The sequence below is a fragment of the Nannospalax galili genome, unplaced genomic scaffold, assembly GCF_000622305.1.
Source record: "Nannospalax galili isolate Female #2095 unplaced genomic scaffold, S.galili_v1.0 scaffold858, whole genome shotgun sequence".
NCBI lineage: Eukaryota > Metazoa > Chordata > Mammalia > Rodentia > Spalacidae > Nannospalax > Nannospalax galili.
Window position 1 is genome coordinate 2,769,989 of NW_008341877.1, and position 16,378 is coordinate 2,786,366.

A 16,378-nucleotide genomic window follows, 5' to 3' on the forward strand; every position below is an offset into this window, starting at 1 on the left:
TCACCAAGTGGTCTGCATATAGAATACAGAGAACCCAGTGTTAGTCATGCTTCCTGTTCATCACTGACCTGCCCTTACTCTCCCTTTGGCTCTCGGCCTCACACCGCCTGCCAACCTGTGGAAGCAATCCTTTCACATCCATTCTGTGTGCCCTTTCCATTGTTAAAGTTTCTGCTATTTAGTGTGCCCCTGTTTTGTACCACATACTAGTACAGACCTTGGGGACAGTGTAGCAGCAGACAAAAGGAAGGACCCGTGGAGCCTGCATTCCAGTCAGGAGAGACATACAGATGACGTGACTATGTGGATGAGCACTGTGGAGTAAGGTCAGGAGGTTCTAGTTTCTTTTCTGTTGCTTTGCTAAAACACACTGAACGAAAACAACTTCGGGGAGGAAAGGGTTTGTTTGACTTATGCTTCCGTCTTTGAGGGAAGCCAGGGCAGGAGCTCAATCAGGAGCCTGAAACAGAAACCTTGGAGGAACACTGCTTGCTCACACTTAGCCAGCTTTTCTGTACAGCCCAGGACCACCTGCCCAGGGAATGGTGCTTCCCGCAGTGGTCCGGGCCTGCCTACATCAGTTTACAATCATGATAAAGACATGCCTACAAGCCAATCTGATCTGGGCCATCCCTCAATGAGAATTCTTCTTAGGTGACTCTAGCAAACTAGGACAGAGGGTCAGGGGTAGAGGCTAGTAGAAGGCAGATCAGTAGTGTCTAAGATGGCTTTTTTGTAAACATGACTGAATAGATAGATACCTTAAGGCAGTGAGGGAGCAGCAAATGTAAGCATTGCTTTGGGGATTCTAGAAACAGCTGGCCTCTAGAATGTGTGGCCTGCAGAATCAGGAATCAGGGAGGGTGATGGGGTATAAATTAATTCAGAGAGGGAAAGTAGGGGGCAGATCATATGGGGTCCTGTGGATCTCATTTGGGTTTTGCTATGGGTGGAAGAGGAAGCAATTGGAAAGTTCTGGGTACAGAAATGATTAAATAGTGGAGTGCTAGAAGAATCCAGAAGAATCCCCCTAACTGAGGTGTAGAAAGCCATGTGGGAGGCTGGAAGGTTTTAATAGAGAAGTGATTCATGAGGAAGCTGGGGGTCCAGACAGTTCAGAGGCAAGTGGAAAAAAAACAGGAAGGGAAACCTGTTAACTGGTCCCTCTGACATGCTGGAAGCTACTGCCTTCTCTCTGTAGGCAGCCAGTGAGCTCCCACTGTACCTGGGTTTGCTCTGGACCCTCCTGTCTCTGGAACCAGAGGCCCCTCAGAGCAAGGTCCTCTGAGTACTCATTCATTGTCAGAAGACCAGGGCCTGTCTGCAGACCACAGTCTCTCATCTCTTGAACCTGAAGTTCCTTGCTTGAATGTGGTAATACTACTCACTGTGTTTCAGTACCCACAATCTTCACATGAGGTTCATATTTAAGACCAACCACTTGGTGATTATCAGCAAATCATAGTGATTAATAGCCAGCCCAGGGTCTGTGCATGTTTCCATGAGCTCTCCTAAAATTTCAGGGATAGCTTGCTTCTGGAAAAGAAAGGACCAGTTGGCGTACTGTTCTCAGCAGGAGGTTTCAGTGGCATCCTCCTGTGTTGGTAATGGTAGGCCATGGGTAGGGTAGGGTGTTTATGGCTGGGGCTGTCACAGTGGTGTCACAGACGTGAGACTTCAGCCATAAAAATACAATTTCTTAGAATTCTGGAAGCCAGAAGAACCCTCAGATGGAGATGAGATGGCTGGTTCCTGTGAGGCCTGTCTCTGGCTTTAGTAGTTACTTTCTCCCTGTGTCCTTGTTCCAGTCTCTTAAGGACACCAATTGGATTGGATTGGGGTCTGCCTTAAAGACCTCATTTTATCTTAATGATACCTTTGAGACCCTGTCTCTAAATACAATCACATTCTGAGGGGTTAGGTTAGGACAGCAACTCAGCAACTTAAGAATGCCGGGGGCAGGGAGGGGGACAAAAGGGCCTAACAGGTAGCATGAGCCTAGAGCTGTCCTGAACTCTGCACAAGGAGTTTCTAATGGGATAAGATCAGCTGTTAATTGGATCTCATACTCCTGAGGAGGATAAGTATGTGTGGAAGCACATGGCACCAGCTGCCCCTGACAGGCTGTATAAGCAGGCAGCCACATAAGCCTCCAGACTCTAGAATGAGGCTTATGTTCCTTTAGTCTGGAGACCAGGTGATTTCTGACACCGCTGCTCTCCCCTGTGTCCTTTATCCTTTTCACTGAACTGACCTCCTCTCCTTGTGTGGCTCCTCCTGGCCTTGCCTTTCCTCACTTTCAGTATCTGACTCCAGGTTCTCTGTTCCATCTGTGCTCTCTGCTAGATTGATGTTCTCACATGTGGCTTTGGTCTAGCACATCTGACTAACCATGTGGTCTTTTGCAGTCCAACCCTCGTTTCCAGCCCTACTGTCCGCTCTCCCCCTTTCTTGCACCACTGAGGGGAGATCTGGTTCCCAGTGGGCCTGTCTGCACCTTTCCATACCCATGGCTTTGCCCCCTGTATGCACACTTGAACTGCTTCCCCTTGTATAAGTACGTCTCTGACCACTTCAGCAGGAAGTGGGCTGCCTCTTCTGTGGCAGCTCAGGCACACGTGTTTCAGGTATTATCTGGGGAGCAGAACCCAGACTTGGAGCTTGAACTAGGCTTTCAGATTTGCCCTACCTTTTTGGCAGCTTGTGACCTCCGGTCTCAATATTGTTTCTATTGAGTTTTAGTGATATTGTTAAAACTGTTGTTCCTATTCAGGAATAATTGCTACTGTTTACAACACTACCTAGAATAGTTGCTATTTCTAAGTAGTACTGGTTACTACCTCTATAGACACATAACAAATATTTTTATTTGCTTGATATATTGATTGCTTACCTCCATTTCTTGTCTGGAAGGGAATTTCTCCACTAATTTTTTTAAACCTTAGTTATTATTGAGTGTATAGGAGAAAATACGTATTTAATTCATTAGGTAATTTTAAAAATACTCTATTTTTAAAGTGTGAAGTACTGAAAGATCTCAACTAGTAGAGCAGGACACTGCTATCTGTGGTTGGATTCTGAAAACCTCCCAGACATAGGTTCATTTACCTTTTTTTGGTCTTTTTGAGACAGGGTCTCCCTGTAGGCCCACCTGGTCTGTAACTCACTGTGTATAGGCTGACTTTGAATTCACAGAGATCCAACTGCCTCTACCTCCCAAGTGTTGGGATTAAAGGTGTGTGCCACTATCCTGGCCAGCTCATTTACTTTTGTGAGTGTATGAGCCTGTCTGCTGGACAGTATGGGAAGCACAGCTTTGTCCTTCTCCACTGTGCCAGGCAGTCATCATCACTGGAGAGACAGATTCACCTGGCACTCAGCATGCCAAGTGCAAGGCACAGACATCACACACCATGATATAACACTGTGGCACAGCTCTTGCAGCACTTGCAACACAGCACATACAGTACACATGACACACAGCACAGTGCATGTTCTACATATCATATGATGAGTACACCACATGAGCAGCCCACTGTGTACTTGGCATGTAGTGTGCTCAGCATATCAGTCACTCAGCATACTTCTGTCACAGCATACTAAGAGTTCAGCATCCCATAGGCACCTTGAAGGCACAGCACACTAAGTGCTCAGCACACCTGGTATACAGCATTCTTTGAACACCGCTCACCACACCAGGTATTTATTTAGCACACCAAAGGCACAGCAGGCTACAAACTCATCATACTGAATGCATAGTATACCACAGCACACCAGGCATGCTGTGGGCACAGTATACTGAGTGTACAACACATTATGGCTTGCAGCATGCTAGCTCTGAGGGTTGATCTGAATTCTAGGGCCCTTTGCTACCATATGCAGCAGCCCAGGGAAGCCACAGTCTTGTTTTTAGGCACTGTTACACCTTGAGGAGATAGTGAAAATGATGGCTAGCCCATTTTGGTAATGTAGTGGCCAAGTAGAACATGGCAGTTGTGGCTCCTGATTTCCCATTTGTCTTGCCTCAAGGAAAGATATTCCTGGCATTACTCAACCCCATCTAATTCCTATTCTTCCCCAACCCGTTTGAATAAAGTGTCACATAGGGACCTGCCTAGAGTAGATGGACCAGTGTGAAGGCATGTTGACAGGGAGGGACAGTGTACCTAAGGAGTATTGGTTTCTGAAGGGAAACCCGCTGAACCTGCTTGGTCATGTAAGACTTGCTGGGCTATTCCAGGTATGTGAGGAAGGAATGGGAATCCAAAAACTCAGGTAGGGTTACAGCCCCGCTGCTCACTGTGATTTGTACCAAATTTGTTCAGCTTCTCTGTATCTGCTGCAGAACAGAGATGATGCCTGTGATACCCATGGCCCAGCCCTGCCTAGTGGTTGTTGTAAGAACCAAGTGAGGTCAAGTATACTTTTCAAGGAAAAGGGATTGTTTCTTTTGATGTCCTGCATAATTGAGGAGGTAGGACGAGGAATATTTTCCCAAGCCACTATCATTGAACTAGGTCTCGACACCATGATGACTAATAATGGTTGTATATACATGATGCTTCCATGTGAGAAAACACACGAGGGGTTAGGAGCTGGAACTGTAGTCTGATGTTGTCAGCTCTGTGACATCTCACCTATAATATGGTAATAAAAACAGCCTCACTTAGCACTGTTGGTGAGGATTAAGTTAGTATTTGCAAAGGTCCAGACCAATGCCTGGCACATGAGTAAATATCATATAAAGTGGTAAATGAAAGCGTTCATGGAGCATGTTTTTCCTGTTGGTTAGTTTTTGGGTCTTTAGGTTACCAAATCTAAAAAATTTCAAAAGTATATCACAGTTTTGCTAAGCTTTTTTAAAAAAATTGCATAAACCAACAAAACTAGTATCTTGGGAATCGTGTTACCCAGAATCTATAGGAGTGGGAATGCATATCTGAACTCTGTACTTTAACATCCAGTTGTTTGTTTGTTTTTGTTTTGTTTGAGACAGTCTCCCCCCTGCCCCCACCTTCCCTTCCTCTAGCCCAGGCTGACCTCAGTATGAAGCTCAGGCAAACCTTGCTCTGAGTCTTTGCCTTCTGAGTGCTGGAGTGATGGGCCTGAGTCATTATGCCTGGCTCACTTCCTTGTTCTGATACCTTGTGGTTTCTCAAGGAGAGATGAGGGAATGTGGTTAAAAATCATAGAAGAAGCTGGATGTAGAGATGTGCTCATGACATCATTGGGTCACTTTCCCCACTTCTGTTCCATGAATATGATGCCAGGAATGTAAAATAGATCCCCATCGAATGATTTACATCAGGTCGTTGTTGTGGGTTCTTAATGGAAAATGTGACTATTTTGGTGACAGTCTGATTTTTAAACCATACCTTACTGTCTGTACTGCTGGCAGTAGCAAGAATTTTGTAGACCGCCTCCCAAGCTGGGTTAGGAAAACCCACCTCCTTATTCTGTTTCTTTGGAAGAAGGTGTTTTGTAGGTAGCAGCATTGTGTACCTAGGAGCTATTAAATGAGAGTAAGCTATCCACTCTCTTTTCTCAGGATGGGAAAAATAAAAAGACCATTTTCTACTTGGCTGAAGTTGACCACTGGTTGTTTCCTCATTGGAACCATAAATCTGACCCAGTGGTTGGCTGTGGCAGACACCCTTGTGGAACAACGTCCATGTATTTAAAACCAAATCCGCACTGATAATGTCTTGAAATGACTGGAGTTACTGACATTTTCCAAAATTATGTACTTTACCAAACCACAAAAAAAAAAACTTGCCTGAAAGACATTCAGAGTATTAACTTGGTTTCTTTAAAAAATTGGGTAAAATTTGTATAACATAATATTAATTACTTTAAAACAGTTCAGTGAGACTAGGACAGTTGCCATGGTGAACAGCCACTTCCTGACCCAGTTCTAAAACATGTTCATCATCCTAGAATAATACTCTGTACCATCTCATTGTTTGATTCACACAAAAGAGTAATTGCAGGGATTTGGTGTGTGTGCATGTGTGCGCATATGTGCTTGTGTATTTTAAGCTATTCATTTGGCATGTTTTCATCGTGTTTCTTTCAAGGGTGAGTGATCTTATTAAAGATGGACATTTAGGCAGACCTGACTTTTGAAGGAGATGAAAGCTGCTGGGAAAGATGCCTCCTTAACTTTTCTGAAAGCACTGATTGAGGAGGGCCAAGCGCAGGATAGAACCAGCTCAGGACAGCTGTAAGATGGGACCCGATGCCTGGTACTTGCAGAACTTCAGAAAGAAAGCTTCAGTTGGCATCTGGCCTCTCCTCTGCAGCCACTCTACCTCTTCAGTTCTTCCTCCCTATGCCTTTGTGCCTTCGAAAGGAGAGATAGTCAAGTGGTGATAAAATTGCCAACTTAATGTTCTGAGATGGCCACTATATCCAGTGGACATGCTGTGATGATGAGTGAGGGAGTCACTAAAGTGACTGAGAAGGATCCAGTTCGCAGTTGGCATTAAAGGAAATTGTTTCCCTAAGCACGTTCTATGTCTTTCACTTATTGGACATAATATTGGTCATCCATCTTTAAAACATTTTAGAGTAAAGTGATTAGAGAAAGATCTCTATGATCTCTTTATTTCTCTCCACCTGAGTATTTATTTCAAATAAAGTTATAATGCACTTCGTTGTGTAACTTCTGCTATAAATCTAGTCTCCGTAAACCAAAGTATAAAGGCAACACATGTTTACGAAGCTGCCTTTAAAGGAATTCAGGCATTTGGGGCATCATTAGTTATCATTCACCACTTTTTTTATTAGAATGCATCATTCATCTGACTATTCATACTGTGATTGCTTCAAGCAGGATACAGTTGCTAGTAGTCTTCATTTATATTCAGAGCAGCAGCTATAATAATAGTGTAGATCAACTTTGAAATGAATTGTATTGCTAGTGCAGAGTCACATATACACATCCCAGTCTCCTACTGAGAGGAGGCAAACACTTGGAGAAGCCAATGGGTGCAATACGTTGTTTCACTAGTGTAATTTTTATTTGTATGGAATAGGCAGAAGTATCAGTCTTTTTTTTCAAGGTATTTTTCCACCAGTATTATCAGAGTAGTATGTGGTAATGATAGCAAATTTGGAAAAGTTTCTATGCAGATTTTATGCATGATTGTGATCTTATGTAGTATGAAATCTGTGCTTGATACTTTTCACACAGCTTGGTAAAGTAGCACCTCTGTCAGTATCTGAGATTGGCTTTCAGTGGACATTGCCCTTTGTTTACGCAAAAACTCATGGTGGTGTCTACTAATGCTAATAGGATGTGTAGATCAAGTGCCGGTCTTCCGAGGGTTTGCAGGGCACTTTGACTGGCCACACCATGGTTCCTGGACTGTATATGAAGCAAAGCCCTGGAGCTGCTGTAGACTCAGGATGGCCACAATGATTGATTTGTGGGCTTCAGGTCTTAAACTCCTTGATGACTGAACTATGTATTAATTATTCATATACATGAAATGTTCATTCTCTTTGAGCATGAAGTGGTTGGATAATGGTTTTCTGAAAATAAGCAAATATTGGTGTGTTTTTCATGATCTTAATTCTAAACATTCATCCTTTCATTAAAGCATATATATCTCCTATTAGCATTTCTATGAAGAAAAAATTTTATTAATATTCTATTTTTGGCATGAAAATGCCTAGCTTTGTGGTAGAAGAATATGTACTGAAGTTCATTATGAGAGAAATACAGCTTTGGAATTCATGTGTTAATTTACCAATAATTTTCTGTTGTATGGTGTTAATAATAATATAGAAAGCAATATTATCTACAAGAATACTTTAGGATGTAGAGTTACATAATTAAAGAAATTACTATATTCTAATATGTGAAAAATTACATGGAACTTTTTTTTCCTTTTAGCCAGATGAATTGTACTTCGAAGAAGGTGATATTATCTACATCACTGACATGGTAAGCCCAGCTAGTGTTTGTAATACTACATGTATGATACAGATGTATTAATACAATGTAAGACTGTTTTATGTAACCATAGCATTGTAAATTAAGTGTATATTTACATAGACTTATGTATGCAAAAGTCTTTTGATTTTTAGCACATTTTATGGTAGCATATCATAGAAATAAAATAATTATAAAATAAAAGTAGCCCTTTGATTCATCAGTAGGAAATAGTTGAATAAGCCTTATTATGTTCACAGATGGAACTTTGAACAGCCATACAAAGGAATGAAGATACAGCTCTTATACACTAGTCTGATATAATTTAAGTGGAAAAAAGCAAGATGAAAAATATGCATGTATTTTACTTTCACTTGTCTAAGAAAGAGTGAGAGAATATATGTATGCCTCTGTATCCTTACATTAAAACAAGGAGTAAATTGTGAAATAATAATTTAAAAATTAGTTTTCTCTGTGTGAAGGAAGGGAGATAGGTAGAAGGAACATAGAAAATAAATGTTCAAAATTACAATTTGATTTGGAGATTTGACTTTGGAATCATAAACTTCTATGTGGTTATAAAATTAAATAATAAAAAGCAGCCCCTAAAAATTAAAAACAGAGTAAATCAAATAACTTTAATTATACTCTGGCAGTCAATATGACCACACAGAAATGAGGTATCCTTAATGACTTTAACTTGGCAATTTGACTAAATATCCCTAGTGACTACATACAAAAGACATAGAACTACCCAAAAATAAGTAAATATAGGAGTAAACATCTCTTGATGGTGGTTTGCTCTGGGCAGTATGCTCTGTGTGTGTGTCTTATGGTGAGGGCAGATAAATCACTAGGTCACTGATGTCCTTTATGCTCTCAGCATGGGAGGAGGAGTGAGGTTAAGTAGAAACAAAGACATTCTTCCTTTGAATTTGGAAAAACACATCTTTTTTTTTTTTTTTTTTTTTTTTTTTTTTTTTTTTGGTCTTTTTGAGACAGAGCCTCCTTGTAGCCCCAGCTGTCCTGGAATTTACTATGTAGACCAGGCTGGCTTGAACTCACAGAGATCTGCCTGCCTCTGCCTCCTGAGCGCTGGGATAAAAGGCGTGCGCTACCACACCTGGCGAAAAACACATCATTTTATCTTTGAAGGGTCCTTAAAGAATGAGCAACCTAATAATGATATATTCTCATGGAAAGGATCAAGGCCCCTTTGAGAAATAGCCAGTAGCAGCCCTGAGGACTAAGTGTACAAGATAAACTGAGAACATCTTGTTACTGGAAGAGAAGGCAACTCCAAAAGACTGCAAGGGCCACACTGGAGGGATGGTGGGATGATGAAATGAGGGATGTTGAAATGAGGGATGGAGGGGTGGAGGAACATGCAAATCAGTGTGCAGCAGCATCACACAATTTGAGCATCAACTGGGGCATCAGTTTCCAAGGATTGAAACACACTGCTTGTTTATCATTCTTAATGTTACTTCAAAACAAGCAGATATCATTGGTACTGTGAGGGAGTGCTAGGGAACTCAATTTTTTATTCTGACAACAGATAAGGGAAAGAGCACTTATTCTGCCCTTTCTTCATGAACTTCATCAACTGAGAGTTGATGAGAAAAAGGTTTTCTTTAAAGAGGTGCTAGTTATTCTAGTGGTAGGAGCTACCCATTCTGCAACTCCTGTGATTATTGATGACAACCAACATTTCTACAGAGGCAGCCTTATCTTGTATGTTCCCAATGGGAGAAATCAGTACTACCTATGCAATAGCCTTGCCAAAATGTGAGGCTGAATCTAATTATACCTAGAACTGACCAGCAACTTATGGGCAATGTTGGGAACAGGAGGATGTATTTAATGATAGCACAGATATGCAACAGGAAAAATCTAGATTGTTTGAACTTCTACAGAAGAAACAAATTGGTTCCTTCAAATATATATCAAGAGCTAAAAAAGAATGGAGGAGGAACCATTAAAGAAATCCAGGAGGCAAATTGGTCATATTGCATGATCCTTGTTTAAGGCTCCAAGCTAAGCTAGGTGTGGTGGCTAATCATAGCACTTCAGAGGCAGAGGCAGAGGCAGGCAGATCTCGGTGAGATGGAGGCCAGCCTGGTCTGTATAGTGAGTTCCAGGCCAGCTGGGGCTACAGGGAGAACGTGTGTCAAAACAAAACAAAGCAAAATCCCAAAAAAGATCCCAAAATTTTGAGTATTAGCTATTTGATTATATTAAGGAATTGCTGGGAAAAAGTTTGAAGCTGTGATAATAGTATCAAAGTTGTCTTTGTAAAAGTGTATGCTTTTAGATACATATTCACATATTTAAATATTTAAAAATATGCCACCTAGAATTCCTTTCAAAACCCCAGAAGGGATATAGATTGTAGGTAGTAAGGTGGTATTGGTCATGAGCAGATGGTCATGAAGTTGGGAAATGGTTTATTACATTGTTCTGTCTGCTTTTGTAGATATTTGAACTTTTCTATACTAAAAAGTTACCCAAAAAGTGAGGTTAATCTTTAGAAAATGTGACAAAACAAAGTATATCAAAGAAAAATAGTCTGTGTCCACAAACCCTATAACTATAGTCTGAAAAAATTACTAATAAAATATTTTCCTTCTTTCATATAACCTGATTTGCTTGGTTGTTGAAATTCTGTGATGAACTGTATTTGATCTGAACAGTGATATGTTTGTATATGTGTTTCATGATAAGGGAAATGGATACAGATAGCAAGGGTTTGTGGGTGCTGATAAATAGGGACAGGACCTGTAGTTTACAGCTCAGGTACACTTGGCAAGCCAAATAGTTTCCAACATATTGAATGCCAGCAATTTGATACAATGCAATTTCCCTCTTCTCTTGGCAGAGTGATACCAACTGGTGGAAGGGAACCTGCAAAGGAAGGACTGGGCTAATTCCAAGCAACTATGGTAAGTGGCCAGCCTGGCTTCACCTCAGCTTCACCATGGTCCTGTTTGTTATCTGGTCCTGAGGCCATTTGACTCCGCAGTTGTGGCCAGGAAATCAGTGGAGTCATTTCTAATCTTAGGACATTTTCTACCCCAAGAATCTCCTGTTCATCAAATGGCCATGAACACCAGATGTGCTTGAGCTGATGCTTGGCGTATGAGAATGCATTGTAGCAATTAAAACACCCCAAAGATTCCAGGGAAACACGGTTTTACTTTTCCACTCTTAATATATATATTTTTTAAATGTTAAACTCCAAACCACAGAGTGTTTCTCAGACTAGCTCTCTAGTCTGTGGTGAAGAAACCCTGCCTTGTGACAAACTCATGTTCCTGCTACCCATTATTAAATGCTTATCAAAGCAGTTTGGAGAGCTTGACTATTGAGATGTGGCCCTGTGCGAAGCTATTTTTAGAAATATTAATTTCTGGTTGGAAGATAAACAAAATTGACAAAAACATGTAAGTAAAAACTAATAGAGTAAAATAAAAGCACAGGATTGGTCAGCAAGGGCCCTGATTCTAGGGTTTTTTTTTTTTTTCTTCCACTTAGTGACAGGGCTCCTTACTTAAGATACCTGATTGGATTCAGTTCCCCATCTATACAGTAAGAGTACTTGGTTTTGATCACTTCTTAGATCCTTTTAGGCTTTAATTACATGAATCCATCCTTGGACTAATAGAGCTGGCATCAGGTACCAGTTCCAAGCATTGCAAAGGGACTTAGGAAATATCAGAGAAGGACCTACTTAGTGACAGGGCTCCTTACTTAAGATACCTGATTGGATTCAGTTCCCCATCTATACAGTAAGAGTACTTGGTTCAGATCACTTCTTAGATCCTTTTAGGCTTTAATTACATGAATCCATCCTTGGACTAATAGAGCTGGCATCAGGTACCAGTTCCAAGCATTGCAAAGGGACTTAGGAAATATCAGAGAAGGACCTTCGGTGATCTGGGGACATGCGGGTAAGGGCTATGGCCTGGGGCCCAGCACAGGAGCTTTGCATGCCATGGACTCTGTTTGTGTGGTCTGTTCCTCTGAACCCCCACATACCTTTCCACTGTGCTATATTTCCAGCCTTGGCCATAGACATGGAGTTGTGCTGCTTTGAATCCTGGTAGCCAATGAATGTTCTATCCCCACCTTCTTGAGATGCAGTCTTCCTCTGGGCATGCATACTCATTTAGGGACACAGTGGGCAGGTAGGCTGCTGCTGTCCTTTCTGATACAAGCAGCAGAGTGCCCCTCTTGAAGTCCCTCCTACTTTTCCCCACAGAAGGGAATCAGAATTTCCAGTTTCCTCAAAGCAGGCTATTTTGCAGGATGTGAAAATGGACATCAGATGCTTTCTTTTATGATTGTGTTTGCTTATTAAATACTTGAGTAAACTGGTATTTGGGTTGGGGATCTGCTTGGCTTTGTTTATATTTCAGTTAATGGCTATGCTTGCTGTTGTTTATACTTGCTGTGTTATTGCCATATTGCTTGCCTTGTTTTCATTTAACACAGAATCCAGCCTCTTTTAAAGGTACTGTCCGTTGATTTTCTGTTACTTTTAATCCCATGAAGTATGGGAAACTGGAGTGTCTGAGACTCTGACGCTAGGGAAGCTGCGTGCCCATGGGCGTGAGCAACTCCTGTGAATTGCTGAATGACCTCAACAGTGGGCTTGCACTTTTTGTTTTCAATCTAGTGGCTGAGCAGGCAGAGTCCATTGACAATCCATTGCATGAAGCTGCAAAAAGAGGTAGGTGTGTTTCTCTCTTTGTACCTCTCTCTCTCTCTCTTTCTTTCTCTCTCTCTCTCTCTCTCTCTCTCTTTCTCTCTCTCTCTCTCTCTCTCTCTCTCTCTCTCTGTTCCTTCCCTCCCTCCCCCACCCCTTAATAGAGGAATACAGTAGAGTAAAATGCATAGGTTTAAGTTTTTTTTATTTTTTGAGAATTGCATACTTGTATTTTGATCACCCCCCCAACTTCCCATCTGCCCAACATGTCCCCCTCCCACCTTCATGTTGTCTCTTTTTTTAAAACCCACTGAGTCTCATTAGTGCAGCCCATGTACATGTAGCTGTGGGGCCATCCCCTGGGGCATATAGTCAGCCAGTGACTATACCCCAGAGAAAAATTGCTTGCCTTCCTCTGGCAGCTGGCAGCTGCTAGTAGCTCTTCAGTCAGGAATGAGATCTCATGAACCCCTTTCCTATTCATGCAAGAATTTTGATAAGCTTCATCTTGTGCAAGTCTCGTGCATACAGCTACAGCTGCAGTGAGTTCATGACAGCAGTGACCGTGCTGTGTACACAAGACAGCATTTCTCTCCATCCTCTGGCTCTTACCTGCCTTCTGTCTCCTCTTCTGTGGTATTCCCTGAGCCTTGGATCGGCAAGGGTGGTGTAGATGTCCGTTTAGGGCTGAACACTTAAAAGTCACTTATTCTCAGCACTTTGACCAGTTAGTAGTTTCTCATTAACCCTACTGTCCACTGCCCCCCCCCCCCCAAAAAAGAAGCTTCTCTGACCAAGGCTGAGAGCAGCACTAATCTGTGGGTAGAAACATAAATATTTAGAAGGCAGTTTGACAACCTGACCATTTAGCAAAACAACAAGTTCCCTACAAGGACCTTTGACTTCCCTAGCCATGGGCATTTGACCAGTTGCACAGTGTGGAGTGTGAATTCTCTCCTGTGGAGCAGGTCTCAGATTTAGAAAGCTGTTGTTTATCCCCACAAGAGTCATTCCACTCTTGCTCCAGTGGGTACATCTTGTCTCGGTACTATAACAAAATGCCTAGGTTTTAATTATAGTTTTATGAGCTTTGACAAATATGTACACCCAGAACACCAACACCCAGATTAAGATCTAGAACATTTCTATCATCCCAGAATGTTCCCTCACATATCATCCTAATTAAATCCCTGCCTCTCCCAGAAGCAATTTCTGTGCCGACTTCCACCACCATAGAAGGGTAAGAGTGATTTTAATTTTAAAATGTCAGTTAATAAACACCTTTGAGTACTTTACTACCCTGTGCTCAAAGGTAGGAATATGCAAGTGGAATGATGTGATCTGTGATTCCCAAAGTTGAGAGTTAGACAGGGGAGAGATACGTGTAACAGATAATTAAAACCTAGTGTGGTGAGTCCTGGAGAGCAGGAGGGCAGATTTGTCCTGGAACATAGCACTTAGAGAAAGTGTTGATGTGAGAGGGTTTGGGAGGAAAGAGGGTGAACCATAGGGCCCAGTCTGGGGAGAAGCTGTGACCAAACAAGAATGGGCCTTGTCTTGACTTTCCTCCTGTGAGTGAAGGCTGCCACTCCCCATAAGCTCCAGATACTTCGCAATATGTGGGGACGTTTTGACTGTCACATGTGGAGGGGTATTGCTGGTATTCTTTGGGAGGAGGCCTAGGCTATTGCTAAACATCCCAGTGCCCAGGGCAGGCCCCATAGCAAAGAATTCGCCAACCCCAATTGCTGCCAGCACAGTGGGAACCTTCCTGCAACAGTGGGAACAATGGTGCCACCTCAGCCCCATTTCCTTCTGTTCCGTGTCTGGATGTGCCAGGGAAATGTCAGCCTTAGAACCACTAAACTAACCTTTAAAAAACGCTTTGTAAATTAGACATTTAGGACATAGAGCATAGAGCAGTAGCTTTGAGTAGTGTACTGAGCATTTTTTCTCATAAGAACTGAGAATGTATATAAATATGAATGGGAAGAGTTTCAGTTTGTACTCAAGTTTGACATTATCTCCCTACTTTGAGAACTTCACACACACAAAAAGCCATTTTGTAAAACATAAATACCTTTAGACCTCTTTTCGTAACTTCTCCCATTAAAATCGATGTTATTGGTTTCCATTAATAAACTGGGAGTCAAAATGTACCATAATAAATGCATTAATGGGCAGGTCTTAAGATTTGCAGATTAATCCATTATAAATTGGAACTTAAAAGGATAAAATTGATTTAAAAGAAAAACAAAGAATAAAAGTCCTATTTCTTGTGTTTTTTAATAAGCATAATATTCTTTCAGGCAACTTGAGCTGGTTGAGAGAGTGTTTGGACAACCGAGTGGGCGTCAATGGCTTGGATAAAGCGGGTAGCACTGCCTTATACTGGGCCTGTCACGGGGGTCACAAAGGTACCGCATCTCCTTCGTTACATGCTCTGTGCTCTTCAGAGTGCCTCTCACCTGGCTCTCCCTGTGTACCATTAGCTATTCTGGAACTCACCAAATAGAACAACCTGGGTGTAACCAGCCCCATGTCACCCTGCATCTGCTTCCCTAGTTCTGGAGTTGTAGGGAACTATAACTATAGGATTAGGGCCTCCTTACCCAGCTCTTTTGCTTCTTATAAGTTCCTGTGAAAGGTACTCCAGATGAGTGTCTGTTAAAGAGCTCCTGTAAGCCACCATTAAATGTACCTCCCATACAGACTCTTGGATTTTAGAAAGAATTACTGCAATCGTAAGATTTAGAGAACACAGCTCCATGTCAATACACCTCTGGTACCTCCACTCTGTTAGAAGATTGTTAGGGCCATATTTTGTCATAAATTTCTTGTATATTATTCAAGTTAATCTTGTATAACTTCATAGAAATGTTTCTCACGTAAGGGAGCCTGTTTTTTTAAAAACAATAAAAATACTATTGGCTGTGTTTTCAAATCCTTCAAAACATCAGGAAAAAGCCATGTTCTTGGAAACTTCAGAGCCGGATGGAATGTGGCTGGTCAGCCTCACTGTGCAGACCTCTTGAAAGGTTGGAGGCCTCCTTTCCTTTTTTAGGCTTAGGAAGGTCACCAGGAAACACCAGTAATATGACATGAAACCTGCGAAACCTGCTGTCTCATATCCAAGCAGACTTGGCTCTACTAGCTGAGCTTTCCCTAGGCTCGCTTTTTGACCTGCATTTCAAGTTCAGTGCAAACACTGAATTCAGAACAACACTGACTTTACTTTTTAATTCTGTTATAACCAGTAATAATGACAAGTTGAATTTCTTGATGTATTTCATTCTGGCCCAAACCCTACCATCTGCCTCTCTGCCTCTTGATCCATAGCACAAGAAATAAACCCAACAACAATGAAAAAACAGAGCCCAACAAACTAAGTAGCAAGCCAAGGGAAACTTTGACTTTCCAGTGAAGCCTGTCTTATTTTAATCAGTAGGCATAAATTTAGTTATGCAATTATTAAGCATCATAGAAAATGTAAAAATACTTCTATAATGTCATGTGAAAATGGAAATGCAAAAGAATTTTTTTTGACTCTCACTGTGTAATGAAGGGATGACCCTAAACTTCTGCTCCTCCTCCTATGTCCCAGGGTCCAGGGATTACAGACCTGCACCACTCCCAGGTTATATGCCTGGTGCTGGAGAGTGAACCTGGAGGGTTGTGCTGCAAGGCAGATGCTCTACCAACTAAGTTGCATGCTTAGCCCCCCCCCCCCC

General features: G+C 41.8%; 1 protein-coding gene across 1 annotated transcript in view; it reads left to right on the forward strand.

Moving 5' to 3' along the window:
• Ostf1 (osteoclast stimulating factor 1) overlaps positions 1-16,378 on the forward strand; it is a 70,140-nt gene that overhangs the window by 28,791 nt on the left and 24,971 nt on the right. The window contains exons 3-6 of the mRNA XM_008837563.3: positions 7,901-7,951; positions 10,818-10,881; positions 12,618-12,671; positions 14,957-15,064. Of these exons, the coding sequence (XP_008835785.1) occupies positions 7,901-7,951; positions 10,818-10,881; positions 12,618-12,671; positions 14,957-15,064 (277 nt within the window). The remainder of the gene's footprint in view (positions 1-7,900; positions 7,952-10,817; positions 10,882-12,617; positions 12,672-14,956; positions 15,065-16,378) is intronic.